The sequence below is a fragment of the Ictalurus punctatus genome, chromosome 2 (genome assembly GCF_001660625.3).
Source record: "Ictalurus punctatus breed USDA103 chromosome 2, Coco_2.0, whole genome shotgun sequence".
Taxonomy (NCBI): domain Eukaryota; kingdom Metazoa; phylum Chordata; class Actinopteri; order Siluriformes; family Ictaluridae; genus Ictalurus; species Ictalurus punctatus.
The window spans coordinates 2,200,368-2,228,354 of record NC_030417.2 but is presented as its reverse complement, the minus strand read 5'-3'; the positions used below and the strand labels follow the sequence as shown (position 1 = coordinate 2,228,354).

The 27,987-nt window shown below is 41.1% G+C and overlaps 2 protein-coding genes across 3 annotated transcripts; both read right to left on the bottom strand.

The window, feature by feature from the left end:
• Positions 1 to 38: 38 nt before the first annotated feature.
• LOC108257518 (tripartite motif-containing protein 16) lies at positions 39 to 27,833 on the bottom strand. Of its 2 annotated transcripts, none has more exons than XM_053677554.1 (7): positions 27,751 to 27,833; positions 4,565 to 5,940; positions 3,646 to 3,741; positions 3,253 to 3,495; positions 2,862 to 3,051; positions 2,245 to 2,298; positions 39 to 2,015 (listed from the first exon to the last, which is right to left on the bottom strand). In XM_053677554.1, the coding sequence occupies exons 2-7, from the start codon at positions 5,162 to 5,164 to the stop codon at positions 1,480 to 1,482; spliced, it is 1,719 nt and encodes a 572-aa protein (XP_053533529.1). In that variant the 5' UTR covers positions 5,165 to 5,940; positions 27,751 to 27,833; the 3' UTR covers positions 39 to 1,479. The 2 variants fall into 2 exon arrangements, with proteins under 2 accessions (XP_053533529.1, XP_053533523.1); XM_053677548.1 differs by lacking the exon at positions 27,751 to 27,833 and adding an exon at positions 13,397 to 13,509.
• Positions 13,746 to 19,084, bottom strand: LOC108261240 (tripartite motif-containing protein 16). The gene is made up of 6 exons (XM_053677624.1): positions 18,287 to 19,084; positions 17,478 to 17,573; positions 17,063 to 17,305; positions 16,672 to 16,810; positions 16,047 to 16,100; positions 13,746 to 15,697 (listed from the first exon to the last, which is right to left on the bottom strand). The coding sequence occupies exons 1-6, from the start codon at positions 18,875 to 18,877 to the stop codon at positions 15,165 to 15,167; spliced, it is 1,656 nt and encodes a 551-aa protein (XP_053533599.1). The 5' UTR covers positions 18,878 to 19,084; the 3' UTR covers positions 13,746 to 15,164.
• Positions 27,834 to 27,987: the final 154 nt, after the last annotated feature.

Genomic DNA, 27,987 nt, shown 5'->3' with positions numbered 1-27,987 from the left:
CAAACAAAAATGACACAAAAATAGACATTACACATGGATTTAACACATATTCAAATATATTTTTTATTTAGTTATCCAAGAATCCATCCAAATGAATAGATACAGTATAAGTACAGTCATGATGATTCATATGTAAGATTAATGAGTAGACCAGCATGGATTTTAACACAGTATTGAAGCAGAATATGACCGAAAACATCCTCAGATTTTGTCCTAAAAAGTAGATAAAGAGAACCCAATTAAACAAATAAGACAAAAATATTATATAATGATCCAATAGTACATATCTGTGAGTGGTAAAAGTATGTGAATCTCTAGGATTAGCAGTTAATTTGAAGGTGATATTATATTTAGGTGTTTTCAATCAATGGGATGATGATCAGGTGTGAGTGAGGGACCTCACGTTGGCGAATGTTAATGTTCATGAGCCTACCCTCAGGAGAACACTGAACAGCAATGGTGTACATGGCAGGGTTGCAAGGAGAAAGAACATTGCTGCCCCTCTGCAGTTTGCTAAAGATCATATGGAGAAGCCAGAAGGCAACTGAAAAAAATGTTTTGTAGATGGATGAGACCAAAATATAATATTTGGGTTAAATGACAAGCATTATGTTTGGAGAAAGGAAAACACTACATTCCAACATAAGAACCTTATCCCATCTGTGAAACATGGTGGTGGTAGTATCGTGGTATGGGGATGTTTTGCTGCATCTGGGCCAAGACGGTTTGCCAACATTGAAGGAACAGTGAATTCTGAATTATTCAAGCGAATTCTAAAGGAACATGTCAGGACATCTGTACGTGATCTGAATCTCAAGAGAAAGTGGGTCATGCAGCAACACAACGATCCTAAACACACAAGTCACTCTACCAAAGAACGGTTAAAAAATAATAAATTTTAGTATGGCCAAGTCAAAGTCCTGACCTTAATCCAATAGAAATGTTGTGGAAAAACCTGAAGCAAGCAGTTCATGTGAGGAAACCCACCAACATCCCAGAGTTGAAGCGGTTCTGTACTGAGGACTGGGATAAAATTCCTCCAATACGATGTGCAGGACTGATCAACAGTTACCGCAAACGTTTATCTGCACTTATTGTTGCACAAGGGGGTCACACCACATACTGACAGCAAAGGTGCACATACTTTTGCGACTCACAGATATACACCTTTGCTGTCAGTATGTGGTGTGACCCCCTTGTGCAGCAATAAGTGCAGATAAACGTAATAGTTTCTACTTTTAGGACTTGTGTAAATCTGATAATGTTTTAGGACATATTCAGATACATAGAAAATTCTAAAGGGTTCACAAACTTTCCAACACTACTGTATAACATTAAAATCTTCTAAAAGAAAGATCTAACGTTATAAAGGAAAATTGGGAAATCACAAATAAATGCCTCATATTACATTGGAATTAAGCTTGATATAAAAAAGTAAAGTTGCTCATTTTAATTCAATAAAATCACATTAGTGATATTTTATTTTGGATCGCATAATCTCACAGTTGATCCCAAAGAGTCGAGCCAGAACCCAGCGTATAGAGGCTGAGTGAATGTGGTGTGGACTCTGTGGAGGAGCTTCATCGTGTCAGAGACGCTGTAGAAGGACAGAGTTCCTGCACTGTAATCCACATACACTCCTATTCTGGAGGGTGGTGGAACTCCGAGCCCAGTCTCAATGTTGTCATGACAGAAAGAGAGAGAAGAAGAAGAAGAACACCACAGACTCCAGGACTGATCGTTGCATCCAAACCAACGCTCCTTACCCCGTCCTTTCCTTCTGATGTCTTTATATGAGACTGATATGGACACACTTCTCACACCGCTCCACTCCACCTCCCAGTAACAGCGTCCACACACACTCTCCTTACTCAACACCTGAGTGTAGGAGTCAAATCTCTCTGGATGATCAGAGTACTGCTGCTTTCTCTCACTGCGTGTCACCGCTCTGTTCTTCTCAGACAGAATGAGGTAATAATTTACTGTGTTGGGATCCAGAGTCAGATCACAGAAATCTAAACACATGACACATGTGAACATGTTAGATATTAATCACAGGATGTGTGTGTGTGTGAGTGTGTGAGAGTGAGTGTGTGTGTGTGTGTGTGTGAAAGCGTGTGTGTGTGTGTGTGTGTGTGTGTGTGTGTGTGTGTGTGTGTGTGTGTGTGTGTGTGTGTGTGTGTGTGTGTGTGTGTGTGAGTGAGTGAGTGTGTGTGAGTGTGTGTATGTGAGTTTTACACGTACACTGCAGACGATATTCTCTGCTCTTTGGTTCTAAAATGATCTGAACTGCTGCAGCTGTGGAGACACAGAAACAAAATGGAGAAGGAAAAATCAGGTGGTGTAAAAGACGGAAACAGTTTAAAGTGATCAGATTTGTGTCTGATGTTTAATCAGCGTTTTATTTTAGAAAACACATTCTCTAGCTGTGGGATTTAAATGAGATTTTTTCCTTCTGAATGACGGAGAAATAAACTTTATTAATAACATGAGCACGAGCAGAGAGCTGTTTTGGTGACTAATGACTACAGAAGAAATGTTCTGACTGAATAAATGTTATTCATATGACTTATAAACTCTCTCTGTCTCTCTCTCTTTGTAGGAGTGTGTGAATAAATGTGTGTGTCCTCTGTGCTTTATTCAGAGTAGAATAACTGAAAATAAAACTGAAGCTTTTACACTATTAAGACATGAATAAAAAGTGTAACTGTATAAAATCATCTTTCCAGTAGAGGGCAACAATAACAGGAAGTTCAGGTAATCATAGGAAATCATTTCTGTGTGTTTTGGGGAAATTTGATGTCTCTCTTTACCGAGCTGCAGAGAAAGTAAAGATTTCCCAGCAGGACAATTTCTCTCACCAAGTTCAGGGATTTTGATGAATTCCTCGAGGCAGAATTCCTCGAGTCTCTTTTTCAGAGCAGAGAGAGATTCCCTCACTCCATCAAATGAGAGATGTTTACTGACAGTGATGCTGCGTGAGTCCTCACGGAGATCAGACTGAAAACCTGGTCTAATAATTTCGGTCGAGCGATGGCCGGAGACTAAAACCTGCATAAAGCAATTAGGCATAAAATTAGGAGAAGAAATTACAGCTACAACTACTTTAAAGTTTTTAAATAAAATCTTACAGCAGGTTGTTTCCATATTAGAAAAGGTTCGAAGTGGAACAGTTTTAGACGTCTAAGAACCATTATTTATCCAATGACCCATAACCTGTATATTTCACCTGGAAATGTGGATGTAGTGTACCTTTATTTCCTGGAGGAAGTGGAGGTGATCGTGTGTGTGTGAAAGCTGCTCCAGCTCAGTGACTCTCCTCTGAAGATCAGCGATCTCCTGCTCCATTTGCTCCAGAAGTCGTTCAGCTCGACTCAGTTCAGCCTTCTCCTGAGCTCTGATCAGCTCCGTCACCTCCGAGCGCCTTTTCTCCATGGAGCTGATCATCTCAGTAAAGATCCTCTCACTGTCCTCCACTGCTGTCTGTGCACTGAGCTGTTAGGAGACACACACACACACACACACACACACACACACACACACACAAGCGCATCCATCATTCCGTCTCTTACTGGGCCTCTAAAGGACTCGTTGTCCATGTTGTGTGTGTTTCTAGGAGCAGCTCTGTCTCTGCTCACTGCTCACCTTTATAGTGTTCACAGTCTGTTTCAGCTCCTGCACCTTCTTCTGCTTCTCCTGGATTCTCTGCTGGGATTTCATCTGCTCCTCCTTTAACTCTCTCTGTGAACATTTAGTTGATTAGGTTTTTTATTTACTCCACTTCCTCTACACATGAGCTCACACACACACGGATACTGTTGTTCTAACTGACAGAGGAGACCGCAGGCCAGTTATGCTGGTGTACAGCACTGATGGGATTTAAACTCACCTTCTCCTGACTGTAAGGTGAATGCTTTTTGCTGCAACGCTCATGAGGTTTAACGGTAATAAATTTAAAATATGTTTTACACAGCTGTGTCTCGAGCTGTTCTGTAAAGTTAGTGTGTACTGTGTGTGTGTTTATTAGTTGTGTCCTGTGTGCACATGCTTAAAATGTAAAAGCCTGGATGATGGTTCCATGCCCAAGACGTCCCTTTTATTCCTCCCATACAATCCTGTTAATGAAGTGCTTTTGTCTTTTTATTAGAGCGGCCTATTTAAAGCTGCAGGATGTAAGATTTCTACCATCCCTGGCAGAAAAATGCAACTGTCAACTACGTTCAGGAGAAATGTTTTGAAATGTGAGTTGCTTTACCCTGAGTCTGTCTCTCTGTCTATGTATCTATCTATCTTTGTGGAATGTGTGTGTTGCCTCACCCAGTCAGCAGAAATGTTCACTACCCTGTCTGACTAGTTTATGGCCATCACTGAGCAAGAAGAAATTCAACATTCTCTTAATGATGATAAATTATATTTCAATAATCTTTTAAAAGATATTAAAATTCTTATGAATACACAAATGGAATTTTTTTAAAACTACAAATAAAATTTTAACTAGGTTAAAACAACTGATTTTAGACATGAATGGAATTAATCGGTCCTAAAAACTGTCTCTAGTTCTCACCTGTTTTTCAGTTCTGTACGCTTTAACTGAGATGGTGTCGTGGCTTTTGTGTTTTTCCATCATACACAGATAACAGATGAAGCTTTGGTCAGTACGACAGTAGATGTTCAACACTTCCTCATGCTCAGAGCAGATCTTCTCTTGTAGATTTCCAGAAGCTTCGACTAACTTGTGCTTTTTCCAGGAAGGAACTTCATAGTGAGGTTTCAGATGAGTTTCACAAAAGGAGGCCAGACACATCAGACAGGACTTGACGGCTTTGTTTTTTCTCCTGGTGCAGAAATCACACTCCACATCTCCAGGTCCAGCGTAACAGTGAGCAGGAGAAGCAGCTTGGACTTCAGTCTTCTTTAGTTTCTCCACCACTTCAGCCAGCATGTTGTTTCTGCGTAGAACAGGCCTCGGAGTGAAAGTGTCACTGCACTGAGGACAGCGATACAGTCCGCTCTCATCTTCCTGATCCCAGCAGTCATTAATACACACCTTACAGAAACTGTGACCACAGTGGACCGCCACCGGATCCTTCAGTAGATCCAGACACACTGGACAGCTGAACTGATCCACTGAAAGCTGATCTACTGAAATACTGGCCTCGGCCATTTTCCTGAACTCACACACTGACAGATAGCGAGAAGAGAGAGAGAGAGAGAGACACAGTGCACTGAACTCTGAGTTTAGTTTCCTTTGAAATGAACTTCCTGGTTCTCTGTGTGTATGAGGAGGTGGTTTTGGAGGAGGAGCACAAAGACGGAGAGATTATAAAACACTCCTCTTTTAACCATTTCTTCCTTCAGATTCAGACCATCATTATATTAAAAAACTAAACACTAGACTGATTTCTGCATGTTACAGAACTCCTTCTCTAACCAACACAGTTTTTTTATCATTAATGACAATAAAGACAGATCGAAAGAGAAAAATCAAGCATGATTTTAATTTGTTAAAATTCAACACTATTTGTGTGACGTGTCTTTCTTGGTCATGTGATTTAAATAAATAAATATATATATATATATATATATATATATATATATATATATATATATATATATATATATAGACTGAGGACTTGTCTTTAACTCTGATGGAGGAACAGCACTCAGGAAAGGGAGCTGATCACCTCAGTGTAATTGAACAAAGTATTCATCCTTTCTGTATCATTAGGCAGTAAAAAAAAAATCCCGTTCTTTCCTCTTCTTCAGCTTTGTGTCTGCATGCGATTCGATTTAAATCGAGTCCTTCATACACTCTGTGTTAGTGAAACCTGCAGGGCTAAAAACAGCCAGAACTCCATTTTGAAGCTGAATCCCTTTCTTCCTCAGCACACAGTTCAGTGTCAGTCCACACCAGCATCACACTCAGGCACGAGTCGAAATCTAAAACGTAAAGAAAGGAACTAGAAATGATTTGGGTGATAATATGCTTCCAGTGTGATTTGGGTATTTAATGTCTGTAATAGAATTTACTCTGCATTTTGTGAAACTGTATTACTGACACAAACAATATTTTTGAGCTGAACGTGTCATGATATAGACATGCTGTCATATCACAGCAAGCCAGTGACTACATTTCATATCCTGCACTGGGGCCTACAAACATGGCCACCATGGACCGCATTTCCCAGAACACACACCCTCATTCTAATCACGCACACCCTCATTCTAATCACGCACACCTGCATCCAATTTACACTCACAATCACACCACACACATAAGAGACTGTTCAAACACTTATTCTTTGCGAAGTATGTGTTAAGTTACATTTTGTTTCTGTCATTACCAAGCCTTAATACCTTGTTTGTTGATCCTGGTTTTGACTTTGTTCTTGTTTTCGAGCTCGTCTTTTTGCCTTGCCTTGCCTTGCCTTGCCTTGTTTGGACTGTTTGCTTAATCGCCTGACCTCTGACTGTCTTTATTTATTGATTTCTGCCTGATCCTTTGGACTTGTACTTCTTGTAATAAACTAAATATCCTGCACTTGCTTCCATCTCTGCCTCAATACAGTATACAGAACACTTCACCTATAACATGTAAGCAGCAGCAAAGCGAAGGAGACATCATGCAAAGTAATAAGGAACACCCTACTGAGACTCAACTCTATCAAGCTTCATCAATGGGTTGCCATGGATCCCCCAGAGCCATACGATGGATTTTTCGGCTACCCTGAGTATTTTCTTTTTGACTGCCAATTACATTTTTTGAGCCTGGCGCATCCCAAGCCTGAGCAGAGGCTCTGGCTGGGGTTCATACTCATCCGCCTCATTGGCCAAGCCCGCCAGTGGGTGGAGCGTCTGGCCTGTACAAAATCCAGAGCTCCAACCTGAGACCCACGAGGTATTCTCAGCTCCCGAGCACCCGTTGGAGGTCAACATGGCGACCTTCTCCCCAGAGCCCCAGCATGAGATCCACGAGGTTTTCTCATCTCCAGAGCTCCAGCATAAAGTCAAGTTCCTGTTCAAGGTCAGGGAGACGGCCTCTCAGGCCAGGTTCCTGTCCGTGGTCGGGGAGACGCCCTCTCAGGCCAGGTTCCTGTCCGAGGTCCGGGAGACGGCCTCTCAGGCCAGGTTCCTGTCCGAGGTCCGGGAGACGGACTCTCAGGCCAGCTTCCTGTCCGAGGTCCGGGAGACGGACTCTCAGGCCAGCTTCCTGTCCGAGGTCCGGGAGACGGCCTCTCAGGCCAGGTTCCTGTCCGAGGTCGAGGAGACGGCCTCTCAACCAAGGTTCCTGTCCAAGGTCGGGGAGACGGCCTCTCAAGCAAGGTTCCTGTCCTAGGTCAATGACCAACCAGGCTCTGTTCATGCCTGAAGCCGACGTCACGACCCACCAGGTTCTGCTCATGCCAGAGTCTGTTGACACGATGAAGCAAGTTCTCCTCATGCCTTAAACTGATGTCACGACCAACCAAGTTCTGGTCATGCCCGAGTCTGCAGACATGGACAACCAAGTTTTCCCACGCCCGAATATGCTGACATGGACAACCAAGTTCTGCTCACGCCCGAGTCTGCTGACACGGACAAAGATCTGTTGACACAACCATCCACGTTCAGCCTGCAGAGGCGATGGAGGATGACGCTCCGCATTCCTGTTCCGCTGTGAATGTCGCTCTGCTTTCCTGCTCCACTGAGGATGCTGCTCAGTTGCTCGGTTCAGCTGACATTTTGCCCAAAGGGCCAGGACCGCCAGGGGAGGGGAATGAATTCTGGCAGTTTTTTTTTTTTTTTTTTTTTTTTGGGGGGGGGTCTTTTGGGTCTTCAGTGACATTGACTTTGTTTACTTTCTACATGTACAGCGGAGCAGAGAGGAGCAGCCGACCCCAGCCGAGCAGGGAGGCAGAGCGACGACCTCAGCCGAGCAGGGAGGCAGAGCGACGACCCCAGCCAAGCAGGGAGGCAGAGCGACGTCCACACCTGAACAGGGAGACTGAGCGACGTCCACAGCTGAACAGGGAGACTGAGCGACTTTGAGGAAGCTGAAGAGTGGGGACTCCTTGAGTCCGGTAGGAGATGGAGCGACGTCTCTCACGGAATGTGGAGGCAGAGTGACGTGCTCCACTAAACATGAAGGCTGAGCAAGAGCCATAATAGGGGAGAGAGGGTGGGAGTTGGTGTCAGCCCCGACCACAGACTCCCCCTCCTGTCGGCATGGCATGGCGTAGTCCTTTGTGAACATTGCCGGTGGTGACCTGGTGCATGGTCTGTCCCGCCACGGCAGCCCGAGCATGCGGTCATTCTGAGCGAGTTCCTCTGTCCTTCTACCTTGCTCCAATAGTCCTCTATACCAACTCCTCATATGCTGCAAACCAGGCGTCCATCTTGGTGATCTGCTGCTTCTGATAATGGGTCTTTCCTTCTGTCACATATCGAAGTTGAAGCAGAAGCAAGTGCAGAGAATGACATTTATTTAAACAAACGTACTACAAAACAAAGACACTAAGACAACTTGGTATAACACTGTGGCATGAAACAAAACACAGACAACGAAAGACAAGCAAACAGTGCAGACAATGACTATATATACACACGAGTGCTCATTAACAAAACGTGAATCAGGTGCAGATGGTCATGTGACAGCTAGTGCAGTGCAGTGGCTGATGGAAACTGGAGTCCAGAGTTGATACATGACAACAAATGACAGAATACAGTCTTATTTTACAGACGTTTGGGGTTATATTTTATAAAAATAAAGGATTATACAGTTTTCCAGTAACTTCATACATACTTGTTACAGTCCACATTACTCATTTAAATTTACCACCATGGTAAAGTAAAAGAACACGTTAAATCTTTTAGTCAGGGTTTAGACTTTACCAGTACTGAAACAGCGTTGACAGTAAGTAAAGTTGACAGTAAGTAGTAAATTACCGACCACTGGCCTCTGATCAAAGTTCAGTCTTCTTGCATTCGTTGCTTGATTTAAGTGCAGCTTAAACTACCATAAATCACAATCTTCTAGTCTTGCCCCACAGAACCTTAGCAGAATTTTGCCCTATTATTATCCATCATGTCTGCTTTAATAATAATAATAATAATAATAATAATAATAATAATAATAACAATAACAATAATAAAGTGCAGGTTCATTACTAGTACCTGAAATAATGAAATGTATAAAGAGCAGATCTGGATGTGGATAGCTTAAAGACTTGCGCTTTCAAAAAAAAAGTCTTAATACTCATCATTCTGCTTGAATACATCACCTGAATACTGTAGCTTTGCCTCCTAAAACTGCTTCTGTAATCATAAATGAATGAATGCCTTTTATTGTCACTATACAGAGGCTAGCTGCATTTATTCAGTGGTGTGTGCTTCACAACGAGCTCAGTGTGCCAACACAACAACTTCCTTATGGTGTAGGTAGTGTTTGATGATTTTGGTGTGACTTGAGGTGGGTTTGGATGACCTGCTGAGCTGTAGCTGGCCTGCCTTGTTCCCGCCAAGCCTGGGCCTGGAGAAGTGCTTAGTTTTAAAATCCTTATTGTGCTTCATGGGAGAGCGATTTTATATATGAATGTTAAGTTTTACTGATGCTTAAGTGTCATAATAAAATATAATTTTCATATTCACTCTCATGTTCCTTGCCCCGATTAGTAAAACTTGTGTGCGAGTGTGTGTGCATGTGAGTGTGTTAGGGATGTCACGAGAACCGATACTTCGGTACCAAGTTGGTACTAACATTCTTAAAAGGTGACGGTACTTGTTTTTCTGCAGTAGTGTAGGTACCGTTGGTAATGAATTCTTCCGGAATAAGGGGACAGCAAATACGCGCAAGTGTTTTAAACGGTCCACAAGTGGTAAAGAAGAAGAAGAACGTCTACAAGCACACGGGAACAACTACAGAATTTTTGCTCTGCCCTGACTCGTCGAGAGGAAAGATGATAGATGAACTAGGTTCATCTTCTCCTGTGGCTTGTCTCCACAATATCACCACTAGGGGGCAGCCCAGAGTAACATCTTACAATAGTATTAGTAATCCATTGCTCTTCCTGTGAGACCCGGATGTGAAGACTTGAATTTTAAGACCTGAATTTTTGCAGCCTGAATTTGGGAGGTTGAAATATTACCTGATGAATAATGAAGATGGTATTTTAACACCTGAATATTTTGGAAGTGTATTTTAGGAAGGTGAATATGTGTGCACTGAATTTTGTTTTCAATCAAAATATACAAACCCAATGAATTGCAGAGGAAACTAATTCAAGCACTGATATTGCTGTGTTTTTTTTATATTTGTGTCAAATTGCTGGACATAAAAATTCAAGTATTGTTATTGCGATATGTTTTTATTCAATTTTTGTAATTCAACATGCCATTTTGCCTTGATGACATTTGGCACTATTATACTTCCATATCCCGCAGGAAAAAATATGCCATTAATTAAAACAGTTTCATTTCATTTGATTGAAGTAGGTTTCACAAAGCCAGAATGTTCAGGTTTTAACTAAAATCAGTATTGTACCATGTGTCGTGACGTCAACCGGCGAACCTGTAAAACTACTTTCCCCTTAAAAGAGCTGAAATATTGATGTAGAGAGGAAAAGCTGTGCTCCTGGTCTTGTCTCTTAACGCTGACGCGTATAAACACACAACAGTTTAACTAGAAAACGTGTTAAATTTCTTATTCTCATTAACCTATTACTCTAAAACAGGGCTCTCCAACCTTTTTTCAATTGAGAGCTATTTTTAAAAAAAATGAAAGTGGCTGAGAGCTACTCACGTCATACGATACTTACACTCTATCACATAATGTATCATAACTCTCAAATTAACAAACTGATCTACACCTCAAGGAGTTAGAGAAGAAAACAGAATCAGAGAATACAGTTCTTTATGGAAAACAGCACACTTAGTTATAGTTGTCTACACAGAACTATACGGTTGTTTACATATATACATTAATGAAAGTCCAAACTAAGTTAAACTGGAATATAAACAGCAGTAGCATTTCAAATGCCGTCCTGCATTCTGAACTAAAATGTACAGCACATGAATGAGAGTGCATGGTAAATGAGAAAAGTGCATGATGGGCCACAAGTATGACATGAAGTGCATTCACACTTATTTACAGTTAATGATCTGACTCACACTGCACTGATTCCACAAGAGAGGTATATGCTGGTGTGTATGCACTTAGGTTCACGCTTATGCAATCATTTAAATGTTCATCTGTCAGTCTTGTTCTGAATTTAGATTTGATCACCCTCAAATCAGAAAACGCTGGTTCACAAAGGTCTGTAGATCCAAATAAAGCAGATGCTTTGAGGGCAGCTTGGTGAATGTTCTTGTAGTTTTCTGGGTCTACCAGACTTCAGAAATGTTGTGAATGTTGCTGAGATTTCAGCAGGATATGATTTTGGAGATTAACAACCTCCATCTCCATCTCTACAGCATTGACATTGAACAGTTCAGCCATCTGCTTTGAAAAGTGATCCATGTTTATCTCCATGAAATGGTTGGCAATGAATGCCATTTAAGATTTTCAAAATCACTGAACCTTTCCTCAAATTCCTGCCCAAGCCTGGACAGGAGGTCACAACACCTGAGTACATCCAAAACTTTGGTTGCATTTGCGTGGCTTTCTACCATCTTTACCAATGAGGGGAAGTGTTGCAATCTGTTATGTTTCAATTGATGAAGGTAAAATGAGTTTTGCTTTAAATGCCTTCACAGCACTGATCATATCACACATGGTTTTGTCTTTACCTTGTAACTGAAGATTGAGCTTCAGTTTATCGGTCACATCAGCCAATAATGCAAGATCAAGGAGCCATCCGGTATCAGACAACAGGTTAATGTCCTCCCCACCTTGCTTCCATGAAAGCCTTAATTTCGCTCAGCAAGGAAATAAAGCGGTGAAGTACCTTACTGCTACTCAACCATCTGACTTCTGTGTGAAGGAGGAGATCGCCATACTCTGCAGAAATTTCATCAAGGAACAGTTTGAAACATCTGTGTTGTTTGGACTTTGCTCGAATCAAGTTGATAATCCGAACAACCATTTTCATGACATGATCAAAACCCATAACCTTAGTGCAGATCGCCTACTGATGAATGATGCAGTGATAGTTCAGAAATTTAGGAAAGTCTGGGTCGGCCTTGCAATGTGCAATAACTCCACAGAGTGGCGCCCTATCATGGCTGGAGCTCCGTCTGTTGTCATAGACACCAGCTTTTCAAGGGGCATGCTTGTTTCCATGCAGTAGGTCTTCAAAACGTTGTAGATGTTGACTCCTCTGGTCATGGTTTTCAGAGGAAGTAATGTAAAAAACTCCTCTGTGGTGGAAAAATCATCAAAAACCATCCGAACAAAAACAGCCAACTGGATTGTATCACTCAAGTCCACCGATTCATCACATTGAAATGAAAACCATTGACACCTTTGCAGGTCCTGTTCTAACTGTCCCATTACATCTGAAGAAAGCAAGGAAACTCTCCTTGCAACCGTGTTGGCACTCAGCTGGACATCAGCGATAGCGGACATCATTTCTCTCTTGCTTTTGTGGTCCATGAACAAAGTTTCGGCCATCGCAGTCATCTCTTCCTTCACCATGGCGTCGTCGGTGAACGGCTTCTTGTGTTTTGTCAAGATGTCCGCCATTTTAAATGATGCCTCTGTTACAGCGTTTCCTCTCTTTATCGGTTTGGTGAATAAAGATTGTTGTTTTTGTAATGTTGCTTTCAGCTGCTTCACTTTTTCAGTTCATAGCCCGCTACCCACAGGAAAGTCCCGTGTAAAGTTACCATGAACTTGAGTGAAATGGTGCTCAATATTGCATCTTTTACTGACAGCAACGCTAATTAGGCTCTCACATCTTCAGCTTACATTGGTGAAGAAAAATTCACTCTCCCAGTCCTCATGGAAATAGTATGTTTTCTTCCTTTTGTTTGGTGGAACACTGTCTTTACTCATCCTGAAGCAAACTACATTTTCTAGCTAACACTAGAATATAATATGAGCAAGATGACGTGCTTTTGATTGAAACTTTGAAGTGACGGCCGATGTGGCAAATAATAATCCATTTTCAGCGGAGGGTCGGGATAGGAAGTGGTATAGCCCACTCTGATTGGATGAAATGGAAAATATTGCCAGAATGTCTTCGCGAGCTACCTACAATCAGGCCATGAGCTACTGGTAGTTCGCGAGCGACGTGTTGGAAACCCCTGCTCTAAAACAAGCGGCGAACTAGAAACCGATAAACATAGCTATGCTATGCTAGCTGACTAGCGGTTCTGTTTATCTCAGTTGGCATTAATTAAACCAATAACTACCTCATTTATATACATATTTAACACGCATATGGATACCTGACACCTGATATTTCAGGTTAAATCGTACCTTTTGGTCTTTCCTCGGTGTATAAATCCACTACGATGTCGCCTAATGTTGTTTCTAGCAACACCGCCATTCTGTTTCAAAATTCAGACGGGACTGCGCATGCGCGGAACCAAAGCGCGTGTCCGATATAGCAGAGCGCGTAACCTACAAACCAATGGGATTTGTGTGTGCAGCTACTGTATGCTGCAGTAGGTTTCCTGTTTGTTCTGGGATAAATTAGCTTTGCATTTAACGTTTTTATTAAATTCTGATTACAAGGTACTCATTAAGGCAACACTTAGTGTAATAGTCATACCAAAACAAACAAAAATGACACAAAAATAGACATTACACATGGATTTAACACATATTTAAATATATTTTTTATTTTGTCACCAAGAATCAATCCAACTGAATAGATACAGTATAAGTACAGTCATGATGATTCATATGTAAGATTAATGAGTAGACCAGCATGGATTTTAACACAGCATTGAAGCAGAATATGACCGAAAACATCCTCAGATTTTGTCCAAAAAGTAGATAAAGAGAACCAAATTAAACAACTGAGACAAAAATATTATATAATGATCCAATAGTACATATCTGTGAGTGGCAAAAGTATGTGAACCTCTAGGATTAGCAGTTAATTTGAAGGTGAAATTATATTTAGGTGTTTTTAATCAATGGGACGATGATCAGGTGTGAGTGAGGGACCTCACGTTGACGAATGTTAATGTTCATGAATCCACCTTCAGGAGAACACTGAACAGCAATGGTGTACATGGCGGGGTTGCAAGGAGAAAGAACATTGCTGCCCCTCTGCAGTTTGCTAAAGATCACATGGAGAAGCCAGAAGGCTACTGAAAAAAAATGTTTTGTAGATGGATGAGACCAAAATATAATATTTGGGTTAAATGACAAATGTTATGTTTGGAGAAAGGAAAACACTACATTCCAGCATAAGAGCCTTAACACATCTGTGAAACATGGTGGTGGTAGTATCGTGGTTTGGGGCTGTTTTGCTGCATCTGGGCCGGGACGGTTTGCCATCATTGATGGAACAATGAATTCTGAATTATTCCAGAGAATTCTAAAGACAAATGTCAGGACATCTGAACATGATCTGAATCTCAAGAGAAAGTGGGTCATGCAGCAACACAACGATCCTAAACACACAAGTCTTGGAACCAAAGAACAGTTTAAGAAGAATAATGTTAATGTTTTGGAATCGCCAAGTCAAAGTCCTGACCTTAATCCAATAGAAATGTTGAGGAAGAACCTGAAGTAAGCAGTTCATGTGAGGAAACCCACCAACATCCCAGAGTTGAAGCGGTTCTGTACTGAGGACCGGGATAAAATTCCTCCAAGCCGATGTGCAGAACTGACCAACAGTTACCGCAAACGTTTATCTGCAGTTATTAATGCACAAGGGGGTCACACCAGATACTGACAGCAAAGGTGTACATACTTTTACCACTCACAGATATGTAATATTGGATCATGTTCGGCAATAAATAAAATGACCAAGTGTAATAGTTTCTACTTTTAGGACTTGTGTAAATCTGATGATGTTTTAGGTCTTATGCAGATATACAGAAAATTCTAAAGGGTTCACAAACTTTCAAGCACTACTGTATAACATTAAAATCTTCTAAAAGAAAGATCTAATGTTATAAAGGAAAATTGGGAAATCACAAATAAATGCCTCATATTACATTGGAATTAAGCTTGATATAAAAAAGTAAAGTTGCTCATTTTAATTGAATAAAATCACATTACTGATATTTTATTCTGGATCACGTAATCTCACAGTTGATCCACGATACGGCAGCCAGAACCCAGCGTATAGAGGCTGAGTGAATGTGGTGTGGACTCTGTGGAGGAGCTTCATCGTGTCAGAGACGCTGTAGAAGGACAGAGTTCCTGCACTGTGATCCACATACACTCCTATTCTGGAGGACGATGGAACTCCGAGATCAGTCTCAATGTTGTTGTGATAGAAACAGAGAGAAGAAGAAGAAGAACACCACAGACTCCAGGACTGATTGTTGCATCCAAACACACACTCATTACCCCGTCCTTTCCTGCTGATGTCTTTATATGAGACTGATATGAACACACCAGCACCGCTCCACTCCACCTCCCAGTAACAGCGTCCACACACACTCTCCTTACTCAACACCTGAGGGTAGGAGTAAAATCTCTCTGGATGATCAGAGTACTGCTGCTTTCTCTCAGTGTACGTCACCGCTCTGTTCCTCTCAGACAGAATGAGGTTATAATTTACTGTGTTGGGATCCAGAGTCAGATCACAGAAATCTAAACACATGACAAATGTGAACATGTTAGATATTAATCACAGGATGTGTGTGTGTGTGTGTGTGTGTGTGTGTGTGAGTGTGTGTGTGTGTGTGTGTGTGTGTGTCTATGAAAATATGAGTGTGAGTGTGTGTGCTTGTGTGAGTGTGTGTGTGTGTGTGAGTGTCCATGTGTGTGTGTGTATGAGTGTGCGTGTTTGAGAGAGAGGGTGTGTGAGTGTTTGTGTGTGTGTGTATGTGTGTGCGTGTGTGCGTGTGTGAGTGTATGAGTGTGCGAGTGTGTGTGTGTGTGTGTGTGTGTGTGTGTGTGAGTGTGTGTATGTGTGTGTGTGTGAGTGTGTTACACGTACACTGCAGAAAATCTTGTCTGCTCTTTGGTTCTGGGGGTAAAATGATGTGAACTGCTGCAGCTGTGGAGACACAGAAACAAAATGGAGAAGGAAAAATCAGGTGGTGTAAAAGACGGAAACAGTTTAAAGTGATCAGATTTGTGTCTGATGTTTAATCAGCGTTTTATTTTAGAAAACACATTCTCTAGCTGTGGGGTTTAAATGAGATTTTTTCCTTCTGAATGACGGAGAAATAAACTTTATTAATAACATGAGCACGAGCAGAGAGCTGCTTTGGTGACTAATGACTACAGAAGAAATGTTCTGACTGAATAAATGTTATTCATATGACTTATAAACTCTCTCTGTCTCTCTCTCTTTGTAGGAGTGTGTGAATAAATGTGTGTGTGTCCTCTGTGCTTTATTCAGAGTAGAATAACTGAAAATAAAACAGAAGCTTTTACACTATTAAGACATGAATAAAAAGTGGAACTGTATAAAATCATCTTTCCAGTAGAGGGCAGTGATAACATGAAGTTCACGTAATCATAGGAAATCATTTCTGTGTGTTTTGGGGAAATTTGATGTCTCTCTTTACCGAGCTGCAGAGAAAGTAAAGATTTCCCAGCAGGACGATTTCTCTCACCGTGTTCAGGGATTCTGATGAATTCCTCCTGGCAGAATTCCTCGAGTCTCTTTTTCAGAGCAGAGAGAGATTCCCTCACTCCATCAAATGAGAGATGTTTACTGACAGTGATGCTGCGCGAGTCCTCACGGAGATCAGACTGAAAATTTGGTCTACTAATTTCGGGCGAGCGACGGCCGGAGACTAAAACCTGCGTACAGCAATTAGGCATAAAATTAGGAGAAGAAATTACAGCTACAATTACTTGAAAGTTTTTAAGTAAAATCTTACAGCAGGTTGTTTCCATATTAGAAAAGGTTCGAAGTGGAACAGTTTTAGACGTCTAAGAACCATTATTTATCCAATGAACCATAACCTGTATATTTCACCTGGAAATGTGGATGCAGTGTACCTTTATTTCCTGGAGGAAGTGGAGGTGATCGCGTGTGTGTGAAAGCTGCTCCAGCTCAGTGACTCTCCTCTGAAGATCAGCGATCTCCTGCTCCAGTTGCTCCAGGAGTCGTTCAGCTCGACTCAGTTCAGCCTTCTCCTGAGCTCTGATCAGCTCCGTCACCTCCGAGCGCCTTTTCTCCATGGAGCTGATCATCTCAGTAAAGATCCTCTCACTGTCCGCCACTGCTGTCTGTGCACTGAGCTGTTAGGAGACACACACACACACACACACACACACACACACACACACACACACACACACACACACACACACAAGCTCATCTATCATTCCGTCTCTTACTGGGTCTCTAAACGACTCGTTGTCCATGTTGTGTGTGTTTCTAGGAGCAGCTCTGTCTCTGCTCACTGCTCACCTTTATAGTGTTCACAGCCTGTTTCAGCTCCTGCACCTTCTTCTGCTTCTCCTGGATTCTCTGCTGGGATTTCATCTGCTCCTCCTTTAACTCTCTCTGAGGACAAATACAATACATTACACTGTGTATGCATGATGAGATTATGAGCTCAGTGGGTGAATATGAACTGCAGATGAAGGGTTAAAGTTCACTCGGGTTCTATGGAGAACCTTATTAAGGTGTAAAAGCCTGGATGTCGGGTTTTTAAAGTTCATAGATGTGAAACACTCAAATGTATTTCAGTATTCAGAACTGTGATTGGGAATGATTTGGTTACATCACAAATAACAGCAACAACACACACACCGTGGTGTTGTGACTGGTCAGGCTAATCTTTTAATTATAACACTGACATCTTATTTTAAAATCCACAACATCACTACATGTACACGCCAGTCTTCATGGATCAGTGGTTCCTGTCAGAGATCAGCTGTTAGCGCTGTGAGCTAACTGTGTACATGAGAGATAAATAGTTAATGATTCGACACTGTAAAGCTGTAAAATGACGTTCAGATGCGTGTTGGCTGAAATGTTCACTGACTGTTCTGACCTGATAAAGATAATCTTATCCACAAAGATCAGATTTTCACTCCAACAGATCAGGAGTCAGAACTGATCAAACTCATCAGTCGTTTATAGACGGAGACCGAATGATTAAACCAGTGGAATGAGGTGTGTCTCCTGCTTGGAGTGAAAACCTTCAGCCACTTTAGATTAGACATGTAAATTGTATGAAATGACTCTGAATAGATTAGACTTGCTTTTCTCACCTGTTTTTCAGTTCTGTACGCTTTAACTGAGACGGTGTCATGGCTTTTGTGTTCATCCGTCATACACAGATAACAGATGAAGCTTTGGTCAGAACGACAGTAGATCTTCAACACTTCCTCATGCTCAGAGCAGATCTTCTCTTGTAGATTTCCAGAAGCTTCGACCAACTTGTGCTTTTTCAAAGCAAGAACTTCATAGTGAGGTTTCAGATGAGTTTCACAAAAGGAGGCCAGACACATCAGACAGGACTTGACGGCTTTGCGTTTTCTCCCGGTGCAGAAATCACACTCCACATCTCCAGGTCCAGCGTAACAGTGAGCAGGAGAAGCAGCTTGGACTTCAGTCTTCTTCAGTTTCTCCACCACTTCAGCCAGCATGTTGTTTCTGCGTAGAACAGGCCTCGGAGTGAAAGTGTCTCTGCACTGAGGACAGCGATACACTCCGCTCTTCTCTTCCTGATCCCAGCAGTCATTAATACACACCTTACAGAAACTGTGACCACAGGGGATCGTCACCGGATCCTTCAGTAGATCCAGACACACTGGACAGATGAACTGATCCTGATCTACTGAAATACTCGCCTCGGCCATTTTCCTGAACTCACACACTGACACGGGGAGAGAGAGAGAGAGAGAGAGAGAGAGAGAGAGAGAGAGAGAGAGAGAGAGAGCCTGTACTGAACTCTGAGTTTAGTTTCCTTTGAAATGAACTTCCTGGTTCTTTGTGTGTATGAGGAGGTGGTTTTGGAGGAGGAGCACAAAGACGGAGAGATTATAAACACTCCTCTGTTAACCATTTCTTCCTTCACATTCAGTCCATCATTATATTAAAGACTAAACACTAGACTGATTTATGTGTGTTACAGAACTCCTTCTCTAACCAACACACTTTTTATCATTAATGACAATAAAGACAGATAGAAAGAGAAAAATCGAGCATGATTTTAATTTATTAAAATTCAACACTATTTGTGTGACGTGTCTTTCTCGGTCATGTGATATATATATATATATATATAGACTGAGGACTTGTCTTTAACTCTGATGGAGGAACAGCACTCAGGAAAGGGAGCTGATCACCTCGGTGTAATTGAACAAAGTATTCATCCTTTCTTATCATTAGGCAGTAAAAAAAAATCCCGTTCTTTCCTCTTCTTCAGCTTTGTGTCTGCATGCGATTCGATTTAAATCGAGTCCTTCATACACTCTGTGTTAGTGAAACCTGCAGGGCTAAAAACAGTCAGAACTCCATTTTGAAGCTCAATCCCTTTCTTCCTCACCACATAGTTTGGTGTCAGTCCACACCAGCATCACACTCAGGCACGAGTCGAAGTCTAAAACGTAAAGAAAGGAACTAGAAATGATTTGGGTGATAATATGCTTCCAGTGTGATTTGGGTATTTAATGTCTGAAATAGAATTTACTCTGCATTTTGTGAAACTGTATTACTGACACAAACAATGTTTTTGAGCTGAACGTGTCATGATATAGACATGCTGTCATATCACAGCAAACCAGTGACTACATTTCATATCCTGCACTGCGGCCTACAAACATGGCAACCATGGACCGCATTTCCCAGAACACACACCCTCATTCTAATCACGCACACCTGCATCCAATTTACACTCACAATCACACCACACATATAAGAGACTGTTCAAACACTTATTCTTTACGAAGTATGTGTTAAGTTACATTTTGTTTCTGTCGTTACCAAGCCTTAATACCTTGTTCGTTGATCCTGGTTTTGACTTTGTTCTTGTTTTCAACCTCGTCTTTTTGCCTTGCCTTGCCTTGCCTTGCCTTGTTTGGACTGTTTGCTTAATCACCTGACCTCTGCCTGTCTTTATTTATTGATTTCTGCCTGATCCTTTGGACTTGTACTGCTTGTATTAATCTAACTATTCTGCACTTGCTTCCATCTCTGCCTCAATACATGACAGAATACTTCAGCTATAACATGGAAGCAGCAGCAAAGCGAAGGAGACATCATGCAAGGTAATAAGGAACACCCTACTGAGACTCAACTCTATCAAGCTTCATCAATGGGTTGCCATGGATCCCCCAGAGCCATACGATGGATTTTTCGGCTACCCTGAGTATTTTCTTTTTGACTGCCAATTACATTTTTTGAGCCTAGCGCACCCCAAGCCTGATCAGAGGCACTGGCTGGGGTTCATACTCACCCGCCTCATTGGCCAAGCCCGCCAGTGGGCAGAGCGCCTGGCCTGTACAGAATCCAGGAGTCTTCATGATGTAACTCAGTTGGTGGGACTATTGATAAAGGAGTTTGGGAGTCCAGACTACACCCAAAACCTACAAGATAAGTTCCTCCCCAGAGCTCCAGTCTGAGACCCATGAAGTGGTCTCACCAGCCGAGCTCCATGATGACCTGCTCTCCGACCTGAGACCTACAAGGTAGTCTCAGCCCCCAAGCCCCCGTTGGGGGTCAACATGGCGATCTTCTCCCCAGAGCTCCAGCACGAGACCCACGAGGTTGTCTCATCTCCAGAGCCCCAGCATTAAGTCAAGTTCCTGTCCGACGTCGGGGAGACGGCCTCTAAAGCCAGGTTCCTGTCCGAGGTCGACGACCAACCAGGCTCTGCTCACGCCTGAAACCGACGTCACAACTAACCAAGTTCTTCCCAAGCCTGAGTCTGTGGACACGGACAACCAAGTTCTGCTCACGCCCGAGTCTGCTGACACGGACAACCAAGATCTGCTCATGACCGAGTCTGCTGACACAACCATCCATGTTCAGCCTGCAGAGTCGATGGAGGATGACTCTCCGCCTTCTTGCTCCGCTGAGAACATCGCTCCACGTTCCTGCTTTGCTGAGAACATCGCTCTGCCTTCCTGGTCTGCTGAGAATGCCGCTCAGTCTCTCTGTTCAGCTGACATTTTGCCCAAAGGGCCAGGACCGCCAGGGGAGGGGAATGTGTTCTGGCACTTTTATTTGGCGGCGGGGTGGGGGGGGTCTTTTGGGTCCTCAGTGACATTGACTTTGTTTACTTTCTACATGTGCTTTTGTTATGGTTTTTGTCCTGTCTCCGCCCCTGTCTTGTCATTGGTTGTTTCCTGTAGGTGTGACATCATTGTTTTCAGCTGTCTTGTGTTTCACCCTGATTACGTTTGTCATTTAAACCGCTCAGGTCTCTTTGTACCTTGTGTAGTATGGAGTGTTATCTCCTTACCAAGCATTTATTTCTCGTTTCTCGTTTCTGATTCTAGCCTTGCCCAGTTTATTCCTGTTTGTAGATCGCCTGACCCATTGCCTGTTATTTCAACCATGACTGAAATAATGATTTGGATTTGTCTGCCTGACCCTCTCAAATAAAAGTCTTTAACTGCACTTGCATCCATCCTCACTTTCATAATGTTTAATACTTTACAGGCTTGAAGGGTAGGTAACCAAGGCACAGCCCAAAACAAACAATTTGCATAATAATCACATGTAAACAAAGGCAACACTGTCAATAATGATGATAATAACAATGTTGATGATGATGACTGATCACATGTGGATAAACTATAGGGTTATATTTTCCATGTGTCATTTTGGCTAAGTTTAAAAAAAAAAAAAAAAAAGATTAATCAAATTAATAAACCGGAGGGTTAATCATTAAACCGATATTTATACCCAACCAAATTTTAATGAAACAACGGAAACCTATTTGAATGAACCAGTAGTGAGGTAACTAAATATAGATTCCTCAGTGCAGCTTGGTCTATGACAAATGACAGAATACAGTCTTATTTTACAGACGTTTGGGGTTATATTTTATTAAAATAAAGGATTATACAGTTTTACATTAACTTCATACATACTTATTACAGTCCACATTACTCATTTAAATTTTCCACCATGGTAAAGTAAAAGAACACGTTAAAGCTTTTAGTCAGGGTTTAGACTTTATCAGTACTGAAACAGCGTTGATTAAAGTAGTAAATTACCGACCATTGGCCTCTGATCAAAGTTCAGTCTTTTTGCATGCGTTGCTTGATTTAAGTGCAGCTTAAACTACCATAAATCACAATCTTCTAGTCTTGCCCCACAGAACCTAAGCAGAATTTTGGCCTATTAGAATCGATCATGTCTGCTTTAATAATAATAATGATAATAATAATAATAATAATAATAATAATAATAATAATAATGTGCAGGTTCATTACTAGTACCTGAAATAATGAAATGTATAACAAGGAGCAGATCTGGATGTGGATAGCTTAAAGACTTGCGCTTTCAAAAAAAAAAACTCATCCTCCTGCTTGAATACATCACCTGAATACTGTAGCTTTGCCTCCTAAAACTGCTTGTGTAATCATAAAGATTAAAGTCTTGTGTACAGAATGTTCCCAGTGAACATGCTATGTGTAGAACTGTTTGCCTCGTCTCTATAAAACTAAATACTGTAATGATTTCTAATCCCTCCATCCAGCATCAACCAGAAAAAGCTCCAGCAAACATGTTGAAAAAGTTTACTAGGTCTAATGGACCAAAATTGAACGTTTTGGCCAACATTTGGTTGTAACCCAACACTGCACATCACCCTGAGAACAACATCCCTACAGTGAAGCATGGTGGTGGTAGCATCATGTGGGAAGTTATGCTTCATCAATTCAATTTACAAGCAATCATGAAAGAAAATGTAAATGTTTGTTAGAATGTGATTTCATTTAAAATTCATACAGTTTAAAAATCATTAAAATTTATGAAAAGTTAATGGTCAGCGATTATGGAGTAATTTCATTTTTAGATTTTTTTTTGGATCAAATAACCTTACAGTCGATCCATGAGAGTGCAGCAAGAACGCAGCATATAGAGGCTGAGTGAATGTGGTGTGGACTCTGAGTGGTGTGGAATATGATACTGATATGAACACACCATAACCGCTCCACTCCACCTCCCAGTAACAGCATCCACACACACTCTCCTTACTCAACACCTGCCACAAGGAATCAAATCTCTCTGGATGATCAGACTACTGCTGCTTTCTCTCACTGGGTGTCACCGCTCTGTTCCTCTCAGACAGAATGAGGTTATAATTTACTGTGCTGGGATCCAGAGTCAGATCACAGAAATCTAAACACATGACAAATGTGAACACTTTAGATGTTACAGTTTTTTACGATCGCTATGACAATTTTTTCAACACTTTTAACAATTTAACACACCAACACACCTACAACAGACAAAACAGTTAATTTCATGATCAAGATCACACACTGTAAACTAAACTCCAACACTAATTTTCAAAATACAACAATACACTAACACAATAAACCACATCTACCAAAACACGAACACATGTTCTCTTCCAACAGGAACATTTAGTCAATCATAGCACAATGTCATAAAAACACTAACATCAGATGGAATTACAGAAACTGCATTATTTTATAAGTGTCAGGTCTGCCCTTGTACAATAGACAGTATATTGTATTGATCATAGATTGTGCTTTGCTCTGCAGTTTCTTTTGAAGCCTCTCTACATTTTGGTTTAGTTGGGTTTACTAAATGCATGCATTTTGTTTCCTTTGCTGCAGAAATTCAATACGAAAAATGAATGACCCATCTCAGAGTAGCTTTATAGAATGTTCGGTTTATGAAAAAAAAGAAGACAGAACTGCTGCAGAAAAGTCTCTATTTGCAACAGGACATTACTGCAAGATATGCAATATAACTGCTGTTTATTGTGTGAAAATACAAAATATACAAAAGAGAAAAAGCCACAGAATAATAATAAAAAGAGAAAAAAGCCATCTTCTAATCTGCCATACAGGCATATGGTCATTGTGCAGTAATACATGGTAAAATGACTGTATTTACACTTTGCAGTAGGAGGAGCCCTTATACAATATCATACCTGTCGGTTTCTTGAAAAATCCGGACAATGGATGCCACTATGTCCCCTGGTTGAGATTTGGTTGTACTTGTTCACCAGCCTCTGTGTATGATATCCCGTGGATTATGACATCAGGTACCCTAGCTCTGGCCCTTCTCTGTACGCCACCACGCATTCTAACTCCTCTCTCTCTACCTTGTCCTCGTCCAGGTATTCCTCAATCTTGCCCTTGCCCCACTCATCTCCCTTGTCCTGGTACTCGTCTTCCTCTGCCTTGTCCTGGTACTCGTCTTCCTCTGCCTCGTGCAGGCATTTTTCTTACTTTTTGTTGCTCTATATTGTTCCTTTTCCACACAAGATCAGCCCAAAGAGGTCCTCTTTTACTGTATACCATATGGTCATGCGATTGACAGAAGCTCAACACCTGAGTGTGTTTCCTAGCTGGGAATCAGCCGTGATTGATCTATTTGCCCAACTTCAATCAGCTGTTTCTCAGTAGCAGTGGAATAAAATACAGGGGATATATACATGTTTCAATTCACAGTATGAACAGCTGTTCACTTTGACTTTATCCTATAAGTTAGGTTTAGAACATGATGTGATCTGTTCTGACATACAGTGTGAAAGCATTTGTACATTTGGCAGCACAAATCCACTGTTTCGGTCTTGGTTGAGCTCGTGTGTAAAAGAAGTTCAAGCATTTTAAATGTGTGTTAACTGTACGCGTTTTGTGTCAAAGCAACAAGAAATGTGTTAATTGTACAGCCTACACAGACGGATGTTGTGCTAACTTAAGAATTTAGGAAAATTGTTCAATGTATTGAAAAACTTGTCATAGCAATCGTAAACAACTCTAATAACAGCCTTTGAAATGAACTTCCTGGTTCTGTGTGTATGAGGAGGTGGTTTTGGAGGAGGAGCACAAAGACGGAGAGATTATAAACACTCCTCTGTTAACCATTTCTTCCTTCAGATTCAGTCCATCATTATATTAAAGACTAAACACTCTCAGACTGATTTCTGCGTGTCACAGAACTCCTTCTCTACCCAGCACACTTTATTTTATCAGTAATGACAGTAAAGACAGACAGAGAGAGATTTGGTTTGGGTATTTAATGTCTGTAATAGAATTTACTCTGCATTTTGTGAAACTGTATTACTGACACAAACAATGTTTTTGAGCGGAACGTGTCATGATATAGACATGCAGTCTGCGTAACGCTAAACCGGTAGCTACAGTCGTCTCTTGTTAAGGACATTATTAAACCTGGTTCGTGAATAATAATAAAAAACAGAATAAAATAAAACCTTCACTGGAAAAACATTTGAGGAAAAAACATAATCATTTAATAATATCATGCAGTTGATGTATTGCTGTAAAGGACGCAGTCAGTAGACAGATAATATAAAGAATTACAAACACAGTAACACAATACATTATGTTTATTTATTTATTTTAAAATTAAGTCGTTAACGACGACGAGCGTATTAACATATAAAACACAAAAACTAAAGCAATTATGTTTATCAAAGAAGAAAATCAATCAATATCAGAAGACGTGCATGTGTTAACTTCATAAAATAAACTACGTATATATAAATATATAAATATTATATATATATATAAAATTAGAACCTGAGAACCGTGCTGCTCATTGCCATTGTTCACCATGGAGACGGTGCCCTTCTTCTTGTGCTTGATCCGTGGAACCTTCTCAGCATCGAAGAAGCGCGCCTGATCCCCGTACAGCTTACTGACACAACACACACAACAGGTTTATATCAATGCTGATATTCATATACGCTATCGTTCCTATAGTAACAACCTGCGCAGGCATTTTCCAAGACCGATGAGCCGTTTATTCGCTGTTATTTAACAGCGATTTTAGAAAACGTCACATCGTCATTCGGAGACGTTTTTATTGAACATTTATGGAAGGAGTCTCCAGTGTCAGCACGGTTTTCTGCCACAGGAAAACCTTCAGGATATAAACCTTCAGGATAGAGCTGAAGGTCGCCGTAGCCGCTATAAATGCGAGTGACAGCAGAAACTAACGCTTCGTGGACGTTCCAGAGCATTAATCGTAACTATAAATGCGTTAAAAATATGAGAAGTGTACTTATGTAACCAGTTATAAAACCGCTCCAGGGTGTGCCGATACGGGAAAATAGATCAACCTCGGGGTGAGTCCGACGTCGATTATTTCCCTATAAATGACACGGTGTTTATTCTTCGAATTATACCATTTATTTTTGTAAATTAGAAAACATTGCAAATGTATAGCGCCAGTTCAAAAGGCGAACAGATTAAATATAAATCATCATCATCATCATGAGGTGTTTATTACTGACCAGAACACGGACTCTCCTCGTCGGCCAGAGCCTGTAGGGTCTCCAGTCTGGACGATAAAATCTCTCTGAAAGAGGAAATAAAACCAAACAGCACCACTGTTACAGTTCTTCTACGTTTACGGTGAAATTAATTCCATACGTCGTCACGGCAGCTTCAGCGATCGCGATATGAACGTTTTAGATCAGCGGCTGATATACATTTTACATCAGGAAATGAAACGTGACTAATGACAAACTAAACTAAACTACTAACACTGTAGAAAGACGCCGCTGCTTCACACGTCCCGTTCTGAAACCCATTTATTACGTTGTTATAACGTTACAGTTATTTTAAACGTTAAATGATAAGAAATTTATTCGTTTCAGATAAATGTTGCCTGATGGCTGAGTTCTGCGTAGGAAGATCTTACCTGGACATTGTGAATGAGGCAGTAGTTGTAGTACTTGATTTTACACAGCTTCAAGAAGTTCAAGCAGGCTGCCGAAGGAAAACAAACAAACAAACAAACAAAAAGGTATTTTCACTTCTTCCGCTTCAAAATTAATATCTGAATAATAAGGGTTTTTTTTTTTTAAACTTCCTTTTGGCTTAAATTATACTCGCGTAAACCGCAACAGTCAGTACACAATATATAAATGATGATGTCGCCCATGCCCTTGACATTTATTACTTGATATTTATTCTGATCTTTAAGAAGCGCTTTCTTCATCTCCTTTTGATATGCAAATTATCCTGGCAATTCGATGAATATGCAAATTTCCCATCAACATTCCACACTGATTCTTTTTTTTCTCTCTACTTGACACGGGGTGAAAAAAAATGCCATTAATTAAAACAATTTCATTTCATTTGACTGAAGTAGGTTTCACAAAGCCAGAATGTTCAGGTATTAAATAAAATCAGTTTTGTGCCATGTGTCGTGACGTCACCCGGCGACCCTGTAAAGCTACTTTCCCCTTAAAAGAGCTGCGATATTGACGTAGAGAGGAAAAGCCGTGCTCCTGGTCTCATCTCTTAAAGCTGACGCGTGTAAACACACAACAGTTTAACTAGAAAACGTGTTACATTTCTTATTCTCATTAACCCATTACTCTAAAACAAGCGGCGAACTAGAAACCGATAAACATAGCTATGCTATGCTAGCTGACTAGCGGTTCTGTTTATCTCAGTTGGCATTAATTAAACCAATAACTACCTCATTTATATACATATTAAACACGCATATGGATACCGGACACCTGATATTTCAGGTTAAATGGTACCTTTGGGTCTTTCCTCGGTGTATAAATCCACTACGATGTCGCCTAATGTTGTTTCTAGCAACACCGCCATTCTGTTTCAAAATTCAGACGGGACTGCGCATGCGCGGAACCAAAGCGCGTGTCCGATATAGCAGAGCGCGTAACCTACAAACCAATGGGATTTGTGTGTGCAGCTACTGTATGCTGCAGTAGGTTTTCTGTTTGTTCTGGGATAAATTAGCTTTGCATTTAACATTT

What these genes read in the sequence shown, in the direction of transcription:
- LOC108261240 (XM_053677624.1), bottom strand. Translation starts at nt 18,877, where the DNA reads ATGGCCGAGGCGAGTATTTCAGTAGATCAGGATCAGTTCATCTGTCCA. An exon ending in AGGCTGTGAACACTATAAAG is followed by an intron (nt 17,306 to 17,477) that starts GTGAGCAGTGAG and finishes GTCTCCTAACAG; the next exon opens with CTCAGTGCACAGACAGCAGT. An exon ending in CATCAGAATCCCTGAACACG is followed by an intron (nt 16,101 to 16,671) that starts GTGAGAGAAATC and finishes CCACAGCTGCAG; the next exon opens with CAGTTCACATCATTTTACCC.
- LOC108257518 (XM_053677554.1), bottom strand. Translation starts at nt 5,164, where the DNA reads ATGGCCGAGGCCAGTATTTCAGTAGATCAGCTTTCAGTGGATCAGTTC. An exon ending in CGTACAGAACTGAAAAACAG is followed by an intron (nt 3,742 to 4,564) that starts GTGAGAACTAGA and finishes AAATGTTCACAG; the next exon opens with AGAGAGTTAAAGGAGGAGCA. An exon ending in CATCAAAATCCCTGAACTTG is followed by an intron (nt 2,299 to 2,861) that starts GTGAGAGAAATT and finishes GTGTCTCCACAG; the next exon opens with CTGCAGCAGTTCAGATCATT.